A 24,469-nucleotide genomic window follows, 5' to 3' on the forward strand; every position below is an offset into this window, starting at 1 on the left:
TCTGCGTCCTCACGCTCGCACAGGCCCCCCCAATTCCCAGGCCACTGCTCCCTACTTCCTGCAGCCTTGATAACAGCCTGGGTGTGAATGTGAGGGGCGGGGACCCGTGGAGCAGAGGGAGGGAAAAAAAAAAAAAAAAAGGGCAAGGTAATTAGCATCCTCTGATTCCATTGGCTCTCCTCAGGTCCTGCTTTACATAGGCCCGCCCCGCGGGCTGCCAGGGGTTTGCGGGGTTTGGCAGGGTTTGTAGCCGCCGAGCTCGCTGCTCGGCTTCAGTGCGGGGCGGGCGGGCGCCGAGTGAACCCCGGGTAGGGAGCCGGGAACCAGGAACCGGGAGCCGGGCCCGGGAGCCAGCTGCCGGCGGAGCTGCTGCTGCTGCTGCTGCGGCGGCGACATCTGAGTCGATTTCCGTCCTACAAACACTGGGGCCGGCGCTTAGTGGCTTGTGCATCCAGCCGGGCCCAGGAAGGAGAGGGTCAGATACTTTTCATTTTATTTTGGAAGGAAAGGGCGAGTCCCGGCGTGAGCTTCCCTCCCAGCCTGGCCCGCCCCTCAATGCGCCCCAGCTCCGGTCCGGGCTCTGGAAGATGACTCCGAGGTCTGCCCTGTGTATTCTAGCGGCGGCGGCTCGGAGAGGCAGCCGAAACTAGTAACACTTGCGAGTAGCGGCTGGTGGAAAAGTAAGCCGAGTCGGAGCGGACTCGGCTCTCCCCGCGCCCCGGCGCCCACTGCTTCTCCCTGCTGCTTCCCCTCGGCTCTCCGGCGACCGCAGCATGAAGTGGCGCAGCGATGGCAAGGAGAGGTAAGAAGCCTGTGGTGCGAACGCTGGAGGATCTGACGCTGGACTCGGGTTATGGTGGCGCGGCGGACTCGGTGCGCTCCTCCAACTTGTCCCTGTGCTGTTCCGACTCGCACCCGGCGTCCCCGTATGGCGGGAGCTGCTGGCCGCCTCTAGCTGACTCCATGCACAGCCGGCACAACAGCTTTGACACCGTCAACACTGCCCTGGTGGAAGATTCCGAGGGGCTGGACTGCGCCGGCCAGCACTGCTCGCGGCTGCTACCGGACCTCGACGAGGTCCCCTGGACCCTTCAGGAGCTGGAGGCGCTGCTGCTGCGCTCGCGGGATCCCCGGGCAGGCCCGGCGGCCCCCGGCGGCCTGCCCAAAGACGCGCTGGCCAAGCTGTCGATGCTAGTGAGCCGGGCGCTTGTACGCATCGCCAAAGAGGCGCAGCGCCTGAGCCTGCGCTTCGCTAAGTGCACCAAGTACGAGATCCAGAGCGCCATGGAGATCGTGCTGTCCTGGGGCCTGGCGGCGCACTGCACCGCGGCCGCGCTGGCTGCGCTGTCTCTCTACAATATGAGCAGTGCCGGCGGCGACCGCCTGGGCCGCGGCAAGTCCGCGCGCTGCGGCCTCATCTTCTCTGTGGGCCGCGTGTACCGCTGGATGGTGGACAGCCGCGTGGCGCTGCGCATCCACGAACACGCCGCCATCTACCTGACCGCCTGCATGGAGAGCCTCTTTCGGGACATCTACGGGCGCGTCGTGGCTTCGGGGCTGCCCCGGAGCTGCAGCGGCCCAGGCTCGGGCTCCAGCTCCGGCCCAGGCCCGGGCTCTGGCCCCAATGTGGCCCCCGCGGCGGATAAGGAGCGGGAGGTACCCGGAGGGGGAGCGGCGAGCGGCGGCGCCTGTAGCGCAGCCAGCAGCGCCAGCGGAGGCAGCAGCTGTTGCGCCCCGCCGGCCGCCACTGCTACAGCCGCCGCAGCCCCGCCGGCCGCCGCTGCCAACCACCACCATCACCACCACCACACGCTACACGAGGCGCCGAAGTTCACCGTGGAGACGCTGGAGCACACGGTCAACAACGACTCAGAGATCTGGGGGCTACTGCAGCCCTACCAGCACCTGATCTGCGGGAAGAACGCCAGCGGTAAGTGACCGTGCGAGTGTCACTCAACATGCCCAACTCTCCTGGCAAGTTTGCTTCGCACTCCCCTCTCACGTCGTTCCAACCACCCGCTGCTGTCCTAAGCTCCAGGGGGGGTCAGCCGAGCTGGAGGTGGCCAGAAACTCGCCTGTTCCTCTCTGGTCAGGCTTTTAAGGTCCCAAGCCCTAGAGCGCGCGGTTCCGCCCCCCACTGCGGGGCGGGGCGGCGGCTGCCTCCTGCATGCTATGGGAAAAGCCCAATACCCTTTTGGGGGGCAGGTTTGCAGTCATTTTCGCTTAGTACATATTTCTGCCAGCGCCCTGCTTTTTGACCTTGAAGATGCCAAATTCTCAGGCGCACGAGTTTGCCTCCCTGGAATTCGCGAGGTGGCACATGCTTTCCTCCGCCGCCCTGTTCGCGTATTTCCCCGCGCCCTTGGGGACACTGTCAGAGGCCCCGCGGCCATACAGGCAGAACGTTTGAGAGCTCGCTAGTCATAGAGAAAGTAGGGTAGAGGTGTGTGTTGAGAGGGTGGAGCGGGAAGACTTATAGGTTTCAAGTTTTTACGGGGCAGTTTCTGAGGGCCAGAGAGCTCAGCTGGTAGGTGCTGCACAGTGGAAAGACACCCTCTTCCCCAATTCCGATCTCCCAGTTCTTGCCGGTTTTGGTGCCCTGTGGCAGGGAGCTGGGAGTGGGGCGGGGTTCTGGAGGGGGTTGTCGGTTTAGGGCGTCCCTTCTAGCAGGTTCTGCCTTTCCGCCGGCTTCCCCGTTTCGGAGACCGGAGCTGTGTGGGATTGAACCTGTAGTTCTGTCAGCGGAGGGGGTGGGGCCGGAGGCTCTAGTTGGCGGTCTTGCCTGTCTGCGAAAGCCGGAGCTAGACACTTCAAAGCTTCAATTTTTCCACAGGAAATGGTAGAAGCGTAACTGGAGAGTCTAAAAGCGAAATAAAACTTTGTTTTATATGCGGCGGTTTGGCTGGAGGTTGCATGGTTGGAGCTGAAATGCAGTCTTTCTGGGCAGATTTCATTCATGTTGCTGCCTGTCCGTTTCCCGGGGGCTGGAGGAGAGATGAAGTGGGAGCGGCCGGGCCTTTAGGGGTACCAAATGTGTGCATGTGAGTGTGTGCCTGTTTGCGAGTCTCTGTGTGCGCGTGAGTGTGTACACGGCAGTGCGTGTGTGTGTGTGTGTGTGTGTGTGTGTTAAGTGTGCCCGTGAGTGCGCTCAGGAGCGATCAGGAGCACGGGGCTAGCGGCTCCAGTAGAAGCCTTTCCGAAACCGACCCTCAGCGCTCAGTACCTTCACCTGGCTTTGATCATCATTGGGGGAAGGGAAGGAAGGAGAAAAGCCAGTGCCTGTGGTGGTGGTGGTGGTGGGTAGGTGGGTGGGTAGGGGAGGGCGGGGTCTCGACTTCCACGTTGATCCCCGAGACTCTTCGTGATCTCTTTGCCAGAGCCCTTTTCCTTCTGCTGCCAGTCGAGGGTGCAACTCTTAAAGAGAGAGCATCTTCCAGGCTTCTCGCCCCCCCCCCCCAGCCCCCTCCATCCCTTCCATCCTCTCCATCCCCTCCATCCTCTCCATCCCCTCCATCCCCTCCATCCCCTCCATCCCCAATCCCCAGAAATTCTGACCGAGAAGAGAACACCTGGGAGAAGGCATTGGTCTTTGCATGTGCTTCTGTAGAAGGGGTTGGATACACCTGCAAAAACCAGGACCTTGGTAGGACTGAACTGTTTGGAAACCTACCCCCTCAAAAAGCGCAGAGGGGCTTGATTTTCTTACCACTGGTTGTGCCCATTGCCCTTGCTCTTGGCTTCCCCATCACTGTAGGTCTTTGCTTCTTATTGCCCCCCCCCCCCCCCAGCCTTGCCCCCTGATGGATTGGGAATCTCTTCTTGTTTTTCCCTCAGTGTTTCCTTGGCAGGAAAGAGCAGTCCCCTGGGAGGGCTTCAGTCTGGCAATCTGGGCCCCATGCTCCACCTCGGCCTGCCATTCTCTTGAAGTTAGCCCTTTGGGTGACTCGCTTTCCCTCTCTGGGCTTCAGTCTCCACATCTGTAAAATAAGGGTGGAGATCTGTAAGACACCCCCAAGTCCTCTTGTAGCTTGGGCTGTATTAGTAGCCTCTATTTATTTTTTTCAGGTTGGTTTTACTTTTATGATCTTTAACATCTTTTACAGACAGTGTCTGTGTTTATCCTTTTTGGAGTAAGTATAATGTAAGGAAGGAGAAGCCCACAGCATTGGTTGGTTTTGGGCAGGGTGAGTGTGTGTGGTGGTTGGGGTTTGCTGCCATCATGGCGTTTTCCACACCACAGAGCTTAACTCCTGGGTTTCAGGGCCCCTTCAGCCATCTCTTAGTATGAAATATACTCATGTCATTGTGACCATCTCATCTCTTTTTCTTGGACTTGTTTGAAATGGCAGGTCTTCTATGCAGAAGAGTTAAGGAATGAGTGATTAATTTCTTAGGTATCCGAAACATACATTAAACACCATACCTGTTTCTTAAACTATTTTGCATGGCAGTCTGATCTGCAAACCTTATGAAAGAGCTCATGCCTTACATAATCAATTTTTCCCTCTTGGACTCAGTAGCATCATTTACCCGTTCATTCGTTGAACTCATTTGTTCAGCAATATTTACTGAACAGTTACTAAATCTAAGGGAAGAGGAAGTAGTGAGGTACATAAGCAATAACAACCAACAGGCATCTGACACTACTCTGTATGTTGACCCATCTGATCTTCAGATCATCATCGCCTTGAAAAGGTATTGCTAGTATCCCTATCATACGGAAAAGGTAACTGAGGCACGAGGAACTTAAGTATCTTGCTAAAGTGTCTTGCTCTTTAGTGACTAATGAAGTCCTTGCTTTTGGGCAACCCTTCCTCCCCTTTGTTACGTACACAGTTGAAGACATTCTTCCTGTCTCAATTTATACACTGAATTTTATGTTTTTACATCCTCTGCCAAGCCTAAGAGAGGGCCTAGTACACAGTTAGAGCTTATTAGATGCCTGTTGAGTTGAGCAAGTTATTGTACTATATTATACAATGATATCCTGAAAGAAGTCATTGACTTGTGAAATTCTTGAATCATCTTTTCAAGTCTTTTTTTCCTACTGTGGTTGCTCCTTCTTCTTGCCATCTCTGTACCCATCCATCTACCCTTCCAATTTGCTGCCAAGGCCTGAGGATTACCAAACTAGTTGCAGGGACTCAACTCAGAAAATAAAAGGTAATTGGCTCTAGGGAGGGCTTGATCAATCTCAAAGTATCACAGGCATAGGCTTAGGTTATGAACTTTGTGGTGATTGTTTTACTCTTTAGCGCTGGTTTTTTAATGTTGATTTTAAGCCATTTTGAAGAGCTTGAGATCCCAGTGAGTGTTGCATTTCTCTGGGCTTTTAAATTTTAACTTGGTTAATTTTGTTAAAGCTAAATAAGGAGTGGACAGAAGTGGTTCGCCATGCTGGTGTGTGTGCTAGTTGTTTTACCTAACCCCCTTCTGAGCTGGCCAGTCCCACTCATCCTTGAAGACTTCACTAAGAACGATCTTTCTGGTATCTGAGGCCATCCTTGGTGAAAGCCGTCCCCCACTCTCTACCCCTGGCTAGCCCTTTCATAGCCCCTTCCCCATTTCTTGAGCATCCTGACTCTGTTTTAAGTGTTTTCCCATCAGCCTGGGGCACCTCCAGTGCAAGTTTATCTTTTATTTATCTTTGTATCTTCTTCCATACCACTTACTGCAACATTTAGTACTTGGTAGATGCTGAGTGCTGTTTGTTGAATGCATATAACTGCCTTGTTAAATCTTTGGGATTAAAAATTTGCCCATCAACATCTTTTTTTTTGTTTGTTTGTTTTTGTTTTTGTTTTATAAAGATTTATTCTGCCAAACTTAGTGAAAATCCAACATAAAGTAATTGGTAAGTAATTATTATTATGTGCTTTAACTTGCTGTAACTCTGCTTTATAAATTTTTTTTTATAAATAAATTTTTATTTTAATGGGGTGACATCAATAAATCAGGGTGCATATATTCAAAGAAAACATTTCCAGGTTATCTTGTCATTTAGTTCTGTTGCATACCCATCACCCAAAGAGAGATCGTCCTCCGTCACCCTCTATCCAGTTTTCTTTGTACCCCTCCCCTCCCCCTCCCCCTCTCCCTCCTCCCCTCCCCCCCCCTAACCACCCCACGCCTGTCCATGTCTCTTAGTCTCATTTTTATATCCCACCAATGTATGGAATCCTGTAGTTCTTGTTTTTTTCTGATTCACTTATTACACTCTGCATGTTATCAAGATTCCACCATTCTGCTGTAAGTGATCCGATGTCATCATTTCTTCTAGCTGAATATATACCCTGGTGTATATGTGCCCCATCTTCTTTATCCAGTCTTCTATTTTTTTTTTTACCGTGATTAAAAGCCTTTAAGCAAACTCTTGGCCAATACAGCAAGAATCCATAAAAGAGTAGTGTCTTTAACATGTTCACCAAGTCCAAGTTGGCCCCATCACCATGCCAAATCCCTGAAAAATGCAACCCAACCCCAGTTCAGTCTGTTATGAGCTGTCACAGGGAGCAGGAGTCCAGGAAAAGTCCACATCCAGGAAAAGTCCTCATGGCACTGGAATTGTTGTCACCATTCTATACTTTGCAGCTCATGTCCAAGTCCCAATGACCGCTGCTTCTAGCTGGTAATGATTCAGGTAGACTGGAAAGGCCATTTGTAGCATGCGTGGATATGGAGCATCTAAGTACCTTAAAAGCCATGCTCAGAAGATCTCGCTGAGGGGTTTGAGGATCCCCATCACCTATATAAAACTTTTCCACATATCTGGAGCTATTTGGAAAAAGACAAAACAGTGTTATTAGCTGGATCTAATAAAGAAGGTAGTAGTTTGCAGGCGAAAAAGATTGGTGTCTCCTGTTCATCAGCATTCAAAAGAAATGTAAATTTTTTTTTTTTTTAAGAAAGAAGCATGATATAGTAGACCTGTAGGAGTTCCAGGATATGACTACCCCCTTTAAAAAAATTTTTTTTTAAAATTGACCTTAAAATGTTTGCTGAGTACACTTTAATAATACCTTAACTTTAAAGATTGTAAGCATGACAAAATACAGTAAATGCTTTTGCTCCATATTCAGGAGCATTTTCAGTTTAGCCAGTTTAGGAAATCCAATAATAGAACAATGCATACAGACAATGAGCTATAACATGCTTAGCAGCCTCTCCTGTTCTGCCAGAGGTTACTATAGATCTGGAATATGTATCCACTATAATGTGGACATACAACTGTTTGCCAAATGAAGGTATATGAGTAACATCCATCTGCCAAAGTTGTCCTGGTAGGGGTCCTTGAGGGTTAACTCCAAATGAAGGGGTAGTATAGGACCCCTTGGACAGGATTTCCCAATCTGCCATGCTGCTTCCCGAGAAAGTTGAAACTGTTTACACCAGGCTGCAGCATTCTGGTGATGAATAGTATGAGACTGACTTGCTCGGTCTGTCATGGTTGCTCCATATAATTTTCTTTTGGGTAGCTTGATCAACAAGGGCATTCCTAGGCCCTGGCCAGTTGGCTCAGTGGTAGAGCATTGGCCTGGTGTGCAGGATTCCCGGGTTCGATTCCCAGTCAGAGCATACAGAAGAAGCGCCCATCTACTTCTCCACCCCTCCCCTTCTCCTTCCTCTCTGTCTCTCTCTTCCCTCTTGCAGCCAAGGCTCCACCAGAGCAAAGCCACCCTGGGCACTAAGGATGGCTCCATGGCCTCTGCCTCAGGCGCTAGAATGGCTCTGGTTGCAACAGAGCAACACCCCAGATGGGCAGAGCATTCCCCTCCCCCCACCCCCCCACCCCCCCGTAGGCATGCCAGGCGGATCCTGGTCAGGCGCATGCGGGAGTCTGTCTGACTGCCTCCCCATTTCCATCTTCAGAAAAATACAAAAAATAAATAAATTAAAAAAAATACAATAGAAAAAAAAAAAAGAAAGAAAGAAAAGAGAAGAAAAAAAAAGGAAAAAAAAAAGGGTATTCCCTTGTGCTAAAGCTCCAGGGAGCATGGAGTGAGCTTGAGTATGTCCTATGAAACATGGAGCTCTATGTTGACATATAAATCTTTGAAGAAGGAGGAACTGCTGAAATAGTTCATCAGCATTTGTCCCTAAGACAGTGGTCTTTATAGTGGAAACACCATAAGTAAATATTTGCTGCCTGTCTATAGATTAAGGGGAGAATATGGCAAATGCTGAAAAGCCATGATCTTTGTGCCCCTACCATCAACATCTTTAACCAACATCTGTAAAGGCTTCTGAAATCAGACCTCTTGGGTTTGGGTTTGACTTTCAAGGCTGCCATTTTCTAGCTCTGTGTTCCTAGGTTTGTTATCTTACCTCTCTGAGCCCCAGTATCCTTAACTGTAAAGTGAAAATAATAGTTATGAGGATTACGGATATTACAGTCTGGTACCTGACACATGATAGAGGCCAAAATGGCCATGGTAGTTATGATAATCCAGACACAATCATATCTCTTATTTGTCTCATCCTGATTAACTGGTTTCACCCAGTGCATTCAGTGGGATGGAGCCAGCAGGATGCAAAATTTTAACTGGATTCCCCTTCCTAATAATTTCAGCATCAAATAATTTCGGTGTTCTCACCTCAGGGATCGACCCCATTGGCACAGCCCCACTGCCCAAGTTACAAAAAGATAGTTTTGGTCAGAGGAAAATAGCTCATTTCATTTGTTGTACTTTTAAAAAAGGCATTGTTAATAAAGGGCACCAGGGAACTTTAGGGGTATTAGAAATGTCCCTGATGTTAATAGGGGTGTGGGTTCCGAGGGATATGCTTTTGTCCAAATGCATTCCCTTGTAAAATTCAGATATGTGTTTCACTGTACTGCAAAATATACTTTAGTAAAAAAGAAAAAAGAATAAAAAAGGACATACAAGAAAAGAAAAGCCATCCCATCCTGGCATGTGCTTTTGTTTTAAATGCAGAAAGAGACTGAAGGGAATACTGAAAGAGGCAGTGTGGTGTCATGAAAGAGAGAGAGAGAGAGAGAGAGAGAGAGCTTTACTCTGAGGGGGTTAGTTCTAGCCTCCAATTTCGGCTCTGCCACTTTATAAAAAGTGACTTAATTTTGCTGAATTTGGTTTTCTCATCTGTACAGAGAGGATTACCGAAAATAAAGGAAGACAACTCAAACCTACCACATAAGGTAATTAAAAGTATTAAATCAGATCAAGTATGTAAACACACCTGCCACATAGTAGGTATTCAATAATAATGGCTTGCTTAAAAAAAATTAAAAACAGATTCTTTAGGCTGCTGATAATAGTGATAATAATGATTTGGGGATTTTGAATAGTCTCTTTCATTTCAGGGATTCCTCAATCACTTTATAAACATTAATTAACATGAGCCCTCATCTCTCCAACACTTGCTTGGTGAGTAGGGTGATGTTTAGGTCTTTTGTTTTACTGTTGCCCCATAGATTCTGACTCTGCACTAAATTCTCACTTGGCAGTTTTCTTGTCTCTGAACTGGCTATACTGTTCTGTGGTTTGTTGTCATTGTGATGGACAAAAATGTCACCGAAGAAACCTTGCTTCTTACAGAGAACAGCAAAAGCTATCTTATGAGCCAGCCACAGCAGTGTCTGTGCTCACAGAGCACGTTTTTAATTAACTGGCTCAGTGTAAATTAAAACTTGAAATTTGGGTCAGTGAAGGTTTATTGGGTTTTCTAGGCAGACTTGCCAGTTCAGTGCTGGGGCATTTGCAAGTATGGTGTTTCTTGTAACATAAAAGAAAAATAATAACAAAATGAAACAATGGGGGACCAACCTGGAGACCTAGGGGCTGGGGTGAGCTTCCTGAAGGCCTTGGAGTAGGAGGAAGGCCTGTAATTCTGGGCCTGCTGTTCTTTGTGACCTTGAGCCAGGTACCAAACTCACCTATAAAATGGGTCTGATTATACTCTGGTTTCTCTTCAGATCTCATAAATCTTTTGCCTTTTAAAATGGGTCTGATTATCATCTGCTGAGAAGTAACTGTAAACTAAAAACTATAGTAAGTCGGACACAGCATAACTTGCAGTTTCTCTGTCTGTAAAATGGGTATTAGAATAATAATAACTACACTTGTATAGTACTTACTATGTGCCAGACTCTGCTTTAAGAGCTTTCTTTATTATAATCATTATAGTTACATTAACTATTAGAAAAGACAACCCTAACATCTCAGGATCTCAGGAGTTTAATACACTAAAAGGTCCTTTCTTACTAACGTCAGATTGGCAGAGGAGCAGAGTGGGAAGAGGCAGGAGGGTCATTTAGGTAACAAGACTGATGGAGAGTTTGCCTTCCTTATTGTCAACACATGGCCTTCAGAGTCTTTTTGGACATTCATCCAGCTGAGAGGCAGAGGAAGAAGGAGAGTGTGGAGGACCTATAATAAGAAGGGCATTATGGGCTAAACCTGCAGGGGACCTCATCACTTATGCTCCTATATCACTGATCAGCTGTGTCATCTAACATCTGTATGCCTCCTTCTTCTTGCACACAAAACATGTCTCCCTTTCCCCAAGGGAGAAAACTGATATTCTGTCCAATCTCTGTTTCCAACTTAAAGTTCAGGATCTGTGGATGAATCTCTGCCCTTTTATTGGATTAAGTGTGGTTTCTCGTGGTCCAGGGACCCATGAATCGAGAGACATGTTATCTGTCACTTTGTGCTCCTATATTGTGTTGGAGGATAACCCATTAGGAAATGGCAGTAGTGGAAGACCCATAGAAGTCACTGGCCCTTGACAGTTATGATATCTTGCCATGCAGGCACTGTGTAGGCGAGGCATTGTGTTCCCTGGAAGTGGGCGAGGTTCCTTGCTTAAGCCCTCTGTGAGCAAGTTCCTGGTTCATTGTTCTCCATGCTCCTGGCTCTGCCCTGTGGGAGGATTTCTTTGTCCATTATTCTGCTTGGCCACACCTGAAGTGGATCTTGGAGAGAGTGGCCTCCTCGAGGCTCTAAATCTTTTGTAACCTCGTTCTTTTGAGGTCCAAGCTGTAACAGTAAAAGACTTCAAATCCAGGCTTACAGATTTTTGCCAATGCAGTTCTCACAACAACTTAGAATCTTCATCTACGATGTCTAATGTGCCAGTGGCAGCCACACCCAAAGTTATGTCCTAGACTTCATTCTGAAGCCTGTGTTTTTTCTTTGCTTTCTTAGCTCCATGCCTCTCTCTCTCAACTTAATGGAAGCTACCTTGAAGCCATCAGGCTTGGGGGGGAATGGGAAGCTTAAACCATTAGTCTGATGTTTCACTTCAAAATCTTCTCAATGTTTTCTCTGATTGTTTGGAGTCTAGAAATAGTTGTCTTTTTCACCTCTTCACTATCTTTTCCAATTTTGCTTGCAAACTGGGTAGTTCATATCTGAGTTCCTCTTTTTCCCTAATACCATGCTGGACTCAGCCAGGAACAATCAGCAAACTCTATTACCATTACTTCTTTGAAACATCTTTCTTTAGAGCTCCCAGGCTCAGTATGTATGAGCTCTGCCTTTTAAGTTTTTAAAGATTGTAGTTTAACTAAAAATTTTACTGCTTTTTCCCAGTCTCTAGTATCATAACCTGCTTTCTGACTTTTAAGCCAATGCCACATATTGAAGCTCCCTGTTGATGGTACCAAGTACTTTGTTAGTTAGGGTAATGCTAGCTGTTGTATCAGATAAACCCAAATATCTTAGGGATGAACACAAAGCTGTTTTCTCTTCAGGTTAAGTCCAGCTGGTAGCAGGGGAGGGAGGCAGAAACCGAACTTCCAGGGTTTGACCACTTACTAGCTGTATAAAACCCAGCATTGGGTAAGTTACTTAACCTCTCCGTGACTCAGTCTTCCACTTTGTTAAGTGAGAATAATAATAAAACCTAACTCATAGGGCGTAGGCAAGTGCCTGATGTGTAGAACTTGCTTAATAAATTTTGGCATTGTTGAATTTTATTATATTCAATATGACTTTTTCTATAGGCGTTGTGTCAGATGTTAAGCACCATGGTCTCTGCCTTCATGGAAATTGCAGGCTGGTAGTGCACTAAGCCTTAAAAAAAAATCAAATAATCATGCAGATGTAAATTTACAGCTCTAAAAGTTGCTACAAAGGAGGGATACATGGGGCTGTAAGAGTCTTTACTGGAGGCTCTTGAGGTAGTTGGGAGAAAGGGAGGGCTTTGCTAAGGAAGTGAGGCTTGAGTGATGTTGAAGCATGGCTCATTTGGTTGAAAAGGCAGAAAAGTACTCTGTGAATGCAAACAGAATGTGCAAAGGTCCTGTGGCAGAAAGGAGCATGATGAGAAGGAGAGCAGCCACTGTGGCTACCATGGGAGAATTAAGTGAGGGGGAAATGGGTAGATTTGGACCATGCACCTGCCAGATTAAAGAGTTTGTCTTTTCCTAAGGCCACTGGAAAGCTTTTGAAAGGTTTCAAGGAGGGAGATGATATGATCAGATTGTGTTCTAAAATGTTCATTGCAGGCTGCAGTGCGGAGAGCAGACAGGAAGGGAATGGTGACCCTGGGAAGGCCCGTTAGGTATCATCACCTCCGTCTTACACCAGAAGAATCTGAGGGTGTGAGATATTCTGTAACTTGCCCAGAGTCACTAAGACAATATATGACAGAGTGGGGATTTCAGCTCAAGTCTGAGGGACATCTCTACCTTCCTCCTGCCCATGCTGTGCCTTATCACTGGGGAGAATTTGGTTCAACTCTCACATTTTACAAATGGGGAAAGTGAGGCCCAGAGTGAGACGCAGCCTTGCCCAAGGTGACACGGCAGAGCTGGAACCAGTGTCCCAGGTTTCTGGGTTCTTACCTCATCTCCACTCCACCGTGATTCATTGTCTCCTCCACACCAGCTTACCCCTGGGAGGGAGAGGCGGGTGACAGGCTGCCTGTCACAGCAGTTTTAGAAATGAATTTCTGACCAGCTAGAATGTCTCCGTTGTGCTGTGCATCTCTCAGTAAAAGAAATGCTGGTCTGGAAGCATGCAGAAGTCCCCATCAGCTTGTGGCAGAGCCAGTGAAAGCGATTATTGATGTGCCCAAGGCAGAACCAAATGAGCAGATCCCCAGGGTGTTTCCATCTGAAAGCAAAGCAGAGTTCCAGGTTGGCACCTTAGAAAACAGTGCCAGCCTCGGCGGAGGTTGAGGTTGCTTAGATCAACTGGGGTTTTTTTTGGGTGGTGGTGGTGGCAGGTGTCATCATTTCTTCCTAAACCCAGCTCACAATACCACCCAGGGGGCCAGGGTGTGCCTGAGAAGCATGCAGACACAAGTCACCTCTTCTCTCTCCATTATCACAGAATTTCAAGTATCGGGGAGCAGGCACAGCTGTTCCCTCAGCCTCCTCCCTCAGCTCCGTGTGGCCTTTTCATTGCTGACCTTGGGGCTTAGGCTCACCCTGGGGAGCAGAACTAGAGATGGTTTCTGTGTCCATGGAGCTTGCAGACCTGACTGGTTGGGGTATTCACAGATAGTCATCCAGGTGTTAAACTGCACCCAGGGCGGAGCTACTTGGGAGAGAGGTTCTTGCGTCCATTGGCTGAAGTTTCCTTGGACTGTGTAGTGAGGTCCAGCTGCCCCTCCCTTGTGCTTCCGGGGGTGGCTGTGGTTACTACCAGGACACCAGATGATCAGGGCTGGGGGTTAAGACTCAAAAGTCTCCTTCCCACACTGGAGCCATGTCATCGGGGTGTGGATGGGGTGGTGGGGGCACAGCTGGGAATCTCAGCCCTGAGTCAGTGTCTCTGAGTTCTGCATCTGTTCCTCTCTTTGGGACCCTACCCCATCTCTCCTCCTGCTCTCTCTATGCTGTAGCCGCCATCTTCGGCCCAGATGACGAGTCTCTTGAGGCTTCTTATTCAGATCACCAGGGCAGGCTGGTGTGGGCCAGGTGTGGAGGGTCCCGGTGTCTCCTCTCCTCTCGACCTCCTACACTCTTCCCCATCTGGTACTGCTGCTGTTGCTGATTCTGCTGCTGCTCCAAGTTTTTCTTTGCCCAGCATGAGAGCTGTGAATTAAAGAACAGACCAAGAGCAAGCTGGCGATTTCACAGACCTCATCATGCAGAACCTTGCAGAGGCTGTGGGGGATGGGGCAGTCGAGGAGGAGAGGGTGCAGGAAGGTGCCTGGACCCTCCAATTGGTAGGAAGGCTTCAGCTCGGACCTAGCAGGGTATGCATGTGCTCTGTGACCTTGGACAGGCCCCCCTTCTCTCTGAACCTCAGTTTCCTCATATAGGTATGGGAAATAATGATGATACCAGGTTCTAGTATTTATGGAGTCCCAAGTGTCACACAAAGCAATGCTTTGCAAAATTGTAAAGCCCAGCACTCAGTAATGGTAAAAACTAACATTTGGTGAGTATTTACCACTATATGAAGGGTCTCCAGAAAAACAGAGCCAATAGCATATATAAATATATATGAGGAGATTTGTTACAGGAATTGGCCCACGTAGTGATGAAGCCACAAAGTTTTACAATTTGCCATCTGCAAGCCAGGGAACTAGGAAAGCCGGGGGTGTAATTCACTCTAAGTCCTAAGGCCTGGGAATCAGGAGACTGCTGGTTAAGTCTTGGACTCTGAAGGCCCAAGAACCAGACTTTGCTGCCCACGAGCCTCCCAGTGGCCTATGCAAAAAGAGCGATCATGAGCGGATACTCAGTTCATGGTATGATGGATGAAACAGATATAAACCAGCTGCTGTAACAATTCCTGTAGCCTAGGCCTGAGAGAAAGTTCTCAGCAGGAGACTAGAAGCAGTTATTAACTTGCACTTCAGGACCTCACATTTCAGCCGATGGTTGTTAAGAAAGAACCAGGGGAGCCTCTTCGTGATTTGTAAAGTGTGTGTGTGTCTTGCCTCCTTGCTGCCTGCATCCTCCCCCCACATTCCTTCTGGAATATCGAGTTGTGACATGCATGGAAACAGAAGGCCAGGGGTGGGACAGCATATCAGGTCCCTCCTATGTTCTGTATGACTTGGTTACTACTACCGCACCCTGAGCTGTGCGGGTATTTTTGCCTGCAGACCCTGGGGACTCTTCCAGGCTCTGTGAACAAGCAGCATCCATGTGCTTAATGGGAACCACATGAGCCAGAATGAGCCAGAAGGGGTGTTTCCTCAAGGGAATGGAGGCAAAACGACCTCCATTATGTTATTTATAATCTGAGGAGATTAAGTCAAATTGGTGACTTCAAGCTGGGCTCTCACAAGTTTTAGGGTTCTCTAAAGGGCTTTAGGGACCCCTGTGGAGCTCGTGGGGAGGCTTCTCACCCCCACCTCACACACACTTTGCCAGAGGTGTTACCCTTTCATCTGTTATATATGTTGGATTTTTGCATAAGATGCATTTGAGAAAGGGTTGTCTATTGCAAGTTAGAGTTTGAAAAACACTGACCAGGATAGCAAATTGTTCTGGCTCTGACATCCTTGGAGGCTCAGGTGACCCCAGGGACAGGGATCTCAGTGCGTCTGTGCTTTGGTTTTGGCCGTGGAGACACCAGGAGAGTTTGTCCTGCCGAGGCTCAGAGAAGCGAAGCACCCAGTGAGGTGGGGTGGGCAAGGGTGAGGAAGGAAGGGCAATGCTGTGCTTGGAACCTCATAGAACTCCAGGACCGAAAAGTGGCAGAAACGAGAATGAAGGGAAAGAGGAGAACCAACATTAGTAATAAGGAGAACTGGTAGAATGCAGGGTCCCACTGCTAGATGCTTCAAGGTCGAAAATGACCCTCCTCTCCCCCTCCTCACAATTATTTGCAATTCTGCTTTTTTTCTGATGTAAAGCTCTTCTTTTATCTCTTCTTCAATACAGCATTGTCACCTCCCAGGTGGCATTTCTGCTACAAGGGGGCAGAGGTATAACCCATCAAAGCTGTCTCCGAACCAAAAACACCCCTGTCCAGCCGGATGCTCCCCAGCCCCCGTGCCAGCACGCTTGCTTTCCTTCCTCAGAGCTGGCACACTGACCTGTGGCTCTCTGAGGTCAGGGGTTTAAAACTGGCTTGTAACTGTATTAAAGACGTATATGTTTATTTTTTCCAAAGAAGTGTTGTGGCTAAAGCAATTTCATATAAACAGAAAGGGTCGGTCCTGAATTCCTGAACCCTGGTAGAGAAGATGTAAGATATTGAAAATTGTGCTATGTAAGTTCTTTACTCACTAAGATGTCTAGTCAGGTTGATGTTATGGATAAGAGTCATATGTAGCATATATCGTGCTACATAAAAAAGGGTCTGAGGTCGGGCAGCCTGGGTTCACTTCCCAGTGTCAGCCCTGGCTGTGCCCCCTTGGGCAAGTGCTTCTCTCTCAGCCTCAGTTTCCTCGCCTATAGGAGTGACCACCTCATAGGAGTATCTGGGGATAAAATGAAATGCCACTATGTATATGAGCACTTAGTGTGGCAGGTGTTCTTATTGGGTTTCTCATTCTCCAGTGATCTGAAACCTCTATTATAGCATCCAGGGGTTATACTGAATAATCCACACACCTGTTCATCTGTACAGGTCAGACGACTTCTTATTCATCTTTGTGTCTCTAGTACCACATCTGGCACACAGTTGTCAGTGAAATGTATTTGTTTAGTGAACACATGTGGCCAGAGATTATAAAATCCATGTGAGCAGGGATATTGTTCTGTTTGATTCGCCACTGTTACCCCAACCTTTAGAACAGTGACTGCACATGGTGCGCAGTGCATAAATATTTGTGGTTTATGAAATGAACCAGGAATCCCTGGGACTTCACCAACAGGCCAACCAGAACCTGGTGCTAACTATTGGCTATCTGGCTAGGAGTCTTGCTCTGTATTTCTGAATCCTCAGCCCCCCAAATCTCACCTTTTCAAAGCTTGGTTCTCTTTGAAGAACAGAAAATGAATGACTGCTCATTGTTCCTTTACACCTACTTTCTTCCTGTGAGACAGCAGCTCTCTAGTTCAGAGCTGAAAGCTGTGTCTGCACGGGCTCTTGGATCTTAGAGCTGGGAGAAGCCTGCACAGTTCCCCTGGCACGGCCCTGATGCCTTCAGCCTGGGTGTCGGGCAGATTTTGCAAATCAGACACCTGAGGACCAGGAGGATTGAAGTGTGGGGCCACACAGCTGCCAGCAGATGAGCTTTAAAAGTAGAAAGTCCGGCCCTGGCCAGTTGGCTCAGTGGTAGAGCGTCAGCCTGGCGTGCAGGGGTCCCGAGTTCGATTACCGGCCAGGGCACACAGGAGAAGCGCCCATCTGCTTCTCCACCCTTCCCTCTCTCCTTCCTCTCTGTCTCTCTCTTCCCCTCCCGCAGCCGAGGCTCCATTGGAGCAAAGATGGCCCGGGCGCTGGGGATGGCTCCTTGGCCTCTGCCCCAGGCGCTAGAGTGGCTCTGGTCGCAACAGAGCGACGCCCCGGAGGGGCAGAGCATCACCCCCTGGTGGGCAGAGTGTTGCCCCTGGTGGGCGTGCCGGGTGGATCCAGGTCGGCTGCATGCGGGAGTCTGTCTGACTGCCTCTCCCCGTTTCTAGCTTCAGAAAAATACAAAAAAAAAAAAAAAAAATAAAAAAAAAAAATAGAAAGTCCTTAATCCATGGCTGCACCTGGACCACAGCTCCCTGAATCCCCAGGTTGATGTCTGTGATGCCACACTATCCCAGGAAAACAGAAACAAGGCTTCGTTCTTTCTTTTGTTATATCACCAGGTCCTGTTCACTGAGGTCCACCATGTTGTTAGCACCTGTGCTGCACACTTTTCCAATAGTCTCTCAGCTTAGTCCCTCCCACAACACACTTGAGATCTGTGCTGTTAGTCTCACTGCATAGCCTAAGAAACTGACTCAGGGAAGCTAATAAGACTCACTTAAGGCCCTGCAAGGGGGGGACAGGAGCTGGGGTTCCTACCCCAGTCACCTGGCGCGTCATCAGCAAGCTGTCCCACTAACCAAATTGGCTGCCGGTGACAGGGCGCAATGGGATCCTTTAATAATCCCTTAAACATTCTGATGACACTAAGACTGGGTCTAGGCTGTGTTGAGGTCAATTCCATAGAGGAAGAAATCAGCTATTAGGTGAACAGTTCATTTAATTAGGTTGGTAATGTAGAATTGTAAATGCAAAGCAACCCTTTGTCCAATCTGCCCCCTTATTATTATTCCTTGTTTGTGGTTCTGTTTGTCTTTCCATCTCTTTTTCTCTTTCTTTACTTGGGAGATAGTTCAGTGTCTACTAAGTGCCAGGCACTGGCTTTGCAGGAAAAGCACACTAAGCCAATACCTGCTCCAGTTTTATGATTGGAAAGACCAGAGCCATTTCTTTTTTCCCCCTAGAATAGTGTGGCATTGTTTGATTCAAATACTTAATCTGAGCCAGTTCCTAACGTTCCTATTAACTAACACAGGTTGGCTTCTTCTTCCCCCTCCCCCAGTTTACACACTCACGTGCCAACTGAGTGGAGCTGAAGCCAGGGGCCGTGGGAAGACAGGAGGAGATGTTTACTATCTGTCAGGCCACAGTGTCTGTAATTTCGAACCCCACAATGCCTTGTTATTTATTATTAATTCTTTAAATGTCTTACAAAGTCTCATCAACCATTTCTATAAATACTCCTAACAGCCCTGTCTGGTAGGTGAGCGGTAGGTTTTAGTATCCTAATTATGCCCAAGAGGAAGCCGAGAGGAGAGAGGTGGAGTACCTTGCCCAAGGTCACCTCGTAAGTGGCAGCGTGGGGCATCTACTTGACTTTTCCATGCTTCCCGATGCCACTCTTTGCGCATTGCTGGTGCTCATGTCTTTGGAGAACCTGGGTTGTGTATCTCGGGGGAGAAAAGAGTATACACAAGGCTTGATATGAAGACTAATCAGGATGTGGAGTTACCCCAGCTTTTGGCCCCCCAGCCTTTGGACATATGGAGTAACTGTGACCTTCCTCTGCAACCTCTCAGGCCTCTAAGGAACCTCTACCCTTCTATCTTCAGTCATGGGAAGGGAAAGAGGCTTCCTATAGTCCCCCATCCCACAAGCGTTATGTTATAGACTTTAGTTGCTGCTACTTGAAGGTCAGGAAGTACAAGGAACCTCCATTAGGAAAGGAGAGGGGAATGTGGGAAGAGGCAAGCTCTGGATCCTGAGAGTGTCTGCTGGGCTCTGCAGAATGCAGACGGCCTCTGAGCCATCTTCCCACTATCCCACAAGGAAGGGGCCTTTATCCTGGACTGCTGGAGCCTTCCTCTCCAAACCCCCACAGATTCTAGGGGAATCTGTGGCTCAACCCAAGCAAGGAAAACCCAGGGCAACGGCTCACAGAGCTCCTTGAGCCTTAGCTCAGCTGTGAAATCTATTCTGTTCCCACACAAAAGAGGTTGCTCCGCATTGCACACTGGATGGGGTTTGTGAAAAGGGGGTGTGCCCAGTGAGAGACAGGCTTCTACCCAGGTTTCTGACATTTACATGTTTTCCTTAAAGTAAAATGAGTTTTCTATGAAAGGAGGAATAGGAGGTTATTGATTATGCATCGTATATCAGGGAGAGCTTCAGTTGTTTGCATTTTGAACAAGCTGGGGCAATACTTGTTGACTGAAGCAGGACCTGGGAAACAGGCAGTCGTGGTGTGTGTGTGTGTGTGTGTGTGCGCGCACACGCGTGCATGCACACACACACACACATGCCAACATCAGCTCAGCAGAATTGTCATAAATAAGACATTTACCATAGCTTCTAAAGTTAGGTTGAGTTTCCATAGCTAAAATTTTATAGACTACCGTGTAGCTATTTTTAATGTCTTCCTAAGCTCTAGCCTCCTCATCCTCAGAGGCAACGTGCCATCCCCATAACGTTTATGTTAGGGGTGGAAAAAGTTTGTAATTATTTTTCTGTGTCTATATCCTACCCATTTTTCAGTGGGCTCTGATTTCTCTGCCATCATCATTATGTCCTCAGGAATTCTTGCAAACTGAGAAAAATCTAATGAGCCAAATGTAACGAAATAGTTATGAATGTTGAAGTCAACAATTCATGAGGTTGACTTCATGTGATGGGTTTTAGCTGCTTAATTACACAGTAATTAATTATGGCTTTCCAGTTTTCTTTTCATGTTTCAGAGCTGATAATTTTCACTTTTGAGGCATTGGGTAGTTGCAGGCTCATAAAGATCTAAGAAGAGGCCCTGGAACCGATTTGCCTCATGGAAAAAAATGGCCCTGTGCCTGTGACATCAAGGAACCAAGTTGGGACTGGCCTCAGAAAGGTTATTCTGAGAGTTTCACTGCCCACCTGAGGCATCGCACACACATGTGTACTCATACACTCACACACACAGACACACACACATCCCCTCTCATGCTCACCCACTCACACTCACCCATGCTATGTAGTCATTGCGATCATTAGAATCTAGTGCAAAACCAGGTGACCTCTCCTGCTTCTCCTCACATCTGGTGGTGGAGCCATGTAGAGACTGAGTCTGGACAGGAAGTTTGGTTCTAAGAGTGTCTGGGCTCAGCGATGTGCAGTGAAACCACAGCTGTGCCTGAGATGTAGTCCTTTGTTTCTACAGCTCACCACTTGGTCCCTTTTCTTAGAACTATGTGGGGCATCAGAGCAGCCCTCAGGGGTTGATGAAGTGGCCAACGTTCCCATTCTAGAGGGAAGGAAAAAAGTGAGCTGCAGGCAGAAAACACCACTCCCGGGGAGTCAGCAGAGACCTCTCCGGATGGAGCCCCTTTCCAGCTCAGCTGCTTTACAGTCTGCGCGTCCCCAGCTGTGTGTTCAAGTGCTTGCCAAATGCTTTAAAAAATCAGGAATTTGATGAAAAGAAACAGAAAGACAGTGCTGGGTGTTTGTTTTCGGCCAAGCTGGGTGCTGGAGGGACAGCAAAGAACGTGATGATGTTGGTGCCCTTGAGGAGGTCACACCACGACTCAAACACAGGATGATGTGAGCGGTAATGTTGGCTGGAGACAGACCCCAAGCCCAGCCACAAGTGGCTGGGAACTCTGTGACAGGACCCAAGGATGTCCTGTTGCCACATGCCTGAGCTCAGTTGCCTCTGATAATTGGGCCACAGTAAGTGACAGGAGTGGCCCAGGATTGAGTAACCGTGGCTCCGCCACTGCTTTGCTGAGAGCCACCTTCATCCACTTTCATTTGTAGCTCTATTCAATAATTAGTTGCTAATGAAGCACTTACCTTGTGGCAGGTTTTGTGCCAGGAACTGGGGTCCAGCAGTGAATTGGAACAGTGTTGCACCAACCTTGTGAGGTTGTCCAGGAAATGTAAACATTGACTAAGTGATTTGATTACAAGATCAGTGGGACTTACAAGAGGGGAGGGCAGGGTTCTGTGGGCTTCAGTTTCTTGATCTGTCATTTGAGGTAGGGAGCTGGGTTGTTGATAGTTTTCAGCTGGCAGTGGCCTTTTGGTTTGCAATATAGCCTTCCTGGGAACCTCACTACATGAAACATGAAAAAGCAGAGTTGTTTAGCTCCAAGCAGCACCCCTTTTGTGTATAGTGCATCCTCCTGCCATAAGGAACGCAGTTTGAAAAGCAGTGGGTGAGGTTATCTCCGAGGAGTCTTCCAGGAGCCCATACTATCTTAGAATTCTGTGCCTTGTTGATGACAGTGAGCTCCCTTCCATTACAAGTCTTCATGATCTTGTGTCTGGAATCCGCAATTGTCATTTGGTTGGGCTAGCATCCTTCTTTGCATGTGGATGTCAGGTTCACAGTCCTCATTTCTCTTTGAGGGGAAGGAGAAGTCTGAATGTGGAAACTTCCATCCAAAGAGCCTGCCTGCAAAAGGGGAGAGGAGGGATGATATAGTCGACTCGATCGGTCTCTCTGGCTATCTGGAGTGACCCTCAGCTGGAAGGGCCATGGTGTCTGGGGTGACCCTCAGCTGGAAGGGCCATGGCGTCTGGAGTGACCCTCAGCTGGAAGGGCCATGGTGTCTGGAGTGACCCTCAGCTGGAAGGGCCATGGTGTCTGGAGTGACCCTCAGCTGGAAGGGCTATGGTGTCTGGAGTGACCCTCAGCTGGAATGGCCATGGTGTCTGGAGTGACCCTCAGCTGGAAGGGCCATGGTGTCTGGAGTGACCCTCAGCTGGAAGGGCCATGGTGTCTGGGGTGACCCTCAGCTGGAAGGGCCATGGTGTCTGGGGTGACCCTCAGCTGGAATGGCTATGGTGTCTGGGGTGACCCCCAGCTGGAAGGGCCATGGTGTCTGGAGTGACCCTCAGCTGGAAGGGCCATGGTGTCTGGGGTGACCCTCAGCTGGAAGGGCCATGGTGTCTGGAGTGACCCTCAGCTGGAATGGCTATGGTGTCTGGAGTGACCCTCAGCTGGAAGGGCCATGGTGTCTGGGGTGACCCTCAGCTGGAAGGGCCATGGTATCTGGAGTGACCCTCAGCTGGAATGGCTATGGTGTCTGGAGTGACCCTCAGCTGGAAGGGCCATGGCGTCTGGAGTGACCCTCAGCTGGAAGGGCCATGGTGTCTGGAGTGACCCTCAGCTGGAAGGGCCATGGTGTCTGGGGTGACCCTCAGCTGGAAGGGCCATGGTGTCTGGAGTGACCCTCAGCTGGAAGGGCCATGGTGTCTGGAGTGACCCTCAGCTGGAAGGGCCATGGTGTCTGGGGTGACCCTCAGCTGGAATGGCCATGGTGTCTGGGGTAACCCTCAGCTGGAAGGGCCATGGTGTCTGGAGTGACCCTCAGCTGGAAGGGCCATGGTGTCTGGAGTGACCCTCAGCTGGAATGGCTATGGTGTCTGGGGTGACCCTCAGCTGGAAGGGCCATGGTGTCTGGGGTAACCCTCAGCTGGAATGGCTATGGTGTCTGGAGTGACCCTCAGCTGGAAGGGCCATGGTGTCTGGAGTGACCCTCAGCTGGAAGGGCCATGGTGTCTGGAGTGACCCTCAGCTGGAAGGGCCATGGTGTCTGGGGTGACCCTCAGCTGGAAGGGCCATGGTGATGGTGCTGTTGAGACTGTCATGCCTGAGCCCCTGAACCCCATCCCTACCCAGGATGTCCCAGGAGCCTACAGACCACAGTCAGTCTCCTTGCTGGAGCCTCACCTTAGTCTTGTTCTCCGCTCTCCTTGCCCCAGTCCATCCCTCCCAATACCCCAGATCTGCCTTGCTCTGATGGTACTATTTCCCTATTGACTTCAGGGTAAGTCCAAGCTTCTCATTGTCACACCCCCGAGTGGTGCCTCTGTGGGATCTCTGCAGCCTCCCACCCTTCCCTGAACACTTTCAGTCCTTATTCTAAGCTTCTGCTCCAGCTATTTGTCCACCTGGGATGGTGCCTTTCCTCCCTTCCTCTCGGCCACACTGCTCCATATCGAGCCCAACACCCTTCCTGGGGTGGCCCCAGATTTTCCCGGCTTTGAAATCACACAGCACTGGCTTGCTGTCTGAAATGCTTCAGCTGCGGATCATATAGGTCCTTTTGTTGGAAATCTTTTGCTATGGCTGTGACCTGCCTCTCTCATTATACCATATAAGCCCTTTAAGTTTGGATCTTCCAGTTCTTTTTTCTCTTCCTGTTCTGTACTCGGTGAAGATACGACTTGATCGACTCTCCCCCAATTAGAGCACAAATCCATGCATTCAGTTAGAGCGTTCTGATTGCTAAAGGTGGCCAGGGGTGAAGGTGCCATCCTTGACCAATAAGAACACTTGATTTTAATTTGCCACCCTCATGTCAGATTGTATTTGACAGCTAGTGTCAGAGACCAGACTAACAGTGGCTTAAACAGGCAGAGAGTTGATTTTTTCTCCTATAACAGTCCAGGGCCGGTAGGCAGTCCAAGGTCAGGAATGTAGTTCTACAACATCTCGGGCTTCTTTGTCTTTCTGCCTTGCCATCTCTAGTACATGGTTTGCATTCTCAAGTTACCCTCGTGGCCCCAGTCATCACCTCTACATTTTAAACAGGATGGAGGATGATGAAGGTTGGGGAAAGGGTGCATGCCAGTGGGGTAAGCCCTTCTTTTAAGGAGTTTCATTGATGCCCTACTCAGTAATTCTACTTCTATCTCTTTGACCAACACTTAACCCCCCAAACCATCATTTCTCCATGGGAAGCTAAGAAATTTAGTTCTTTAGTTGGACATATTTCCCTAACCACCACTACCCACTTAGAGTTCTTTTAATAAGGAAAAAGGCAGGAAGGGATATTGATTGGGTTGGCAGCCAGCAGTACCTGTTGTAGCTGGTTAATGACATCTATTGTGTTTCAAGTTGAGAAGCTGCCTGTCAAAGAAGGCAATGGATATTTCCAGTTTATGTGCAGTTCTGCCAGTAAATTCTAGGACTTTAGAGGTCAGGTTTCTCTAAGACCTCATCTTCAGACAAGTGTTTCTTAAATGACTCAGCCTGAGCCCCCCAAAGTCACTGAACTGTAAAGGGCCTCATAAAGGAGTGATGACCAACACCCTTGTCATGGCCAGCTCACCCTTCAGCACTGAGGAATGGTTCTGGGGCTCTGAGTAACTAA

General features: G+C 48.7%; 1 protein-coding gene across 2 annotated transcripts in view; it reads left to right on the top strand.

The window, feature by feature from the left end:
* Positions 1-235: 235 nt before the first annotated feature.
* The window catches only part of ABTB3 (ankyrin repeat and BTB domain containing 3), a 297,599-nt gene continuing 273,365 nt past the window's right edge, over positions 236-24,469 (top strand). For both annotated transcript variants that reach the window (XM_066358225.1, XM_066358226.1), the window contains exon 1: positions 236-1,930. In XM_066358225.1, coding sequence (XP_066214322.1) covers positions 790-1,930 — 1,141 coding nt within the window. In that variant the 5' untranslated portion in view covers positions 236-789. The remainder of the gene's footprint in view (positions 1,931-24,469) is intronic.

Source organism: Saccopteryx leptura, chromosome 1 (genome assembly GCF_036850995.1).
Source record: "Saccopteryx leptura isolate mSacLep1 chromosome 1, mSacLep1_pri_phased_curated, whole genome shotgun sequence".
Classification (NCBI taxonomy): Eukaryota; Metazoa; Chordata; class Mammalia; order Chiroptera; family Emballonuridae; genus Saccopteryx; species Saccopteryx leptura.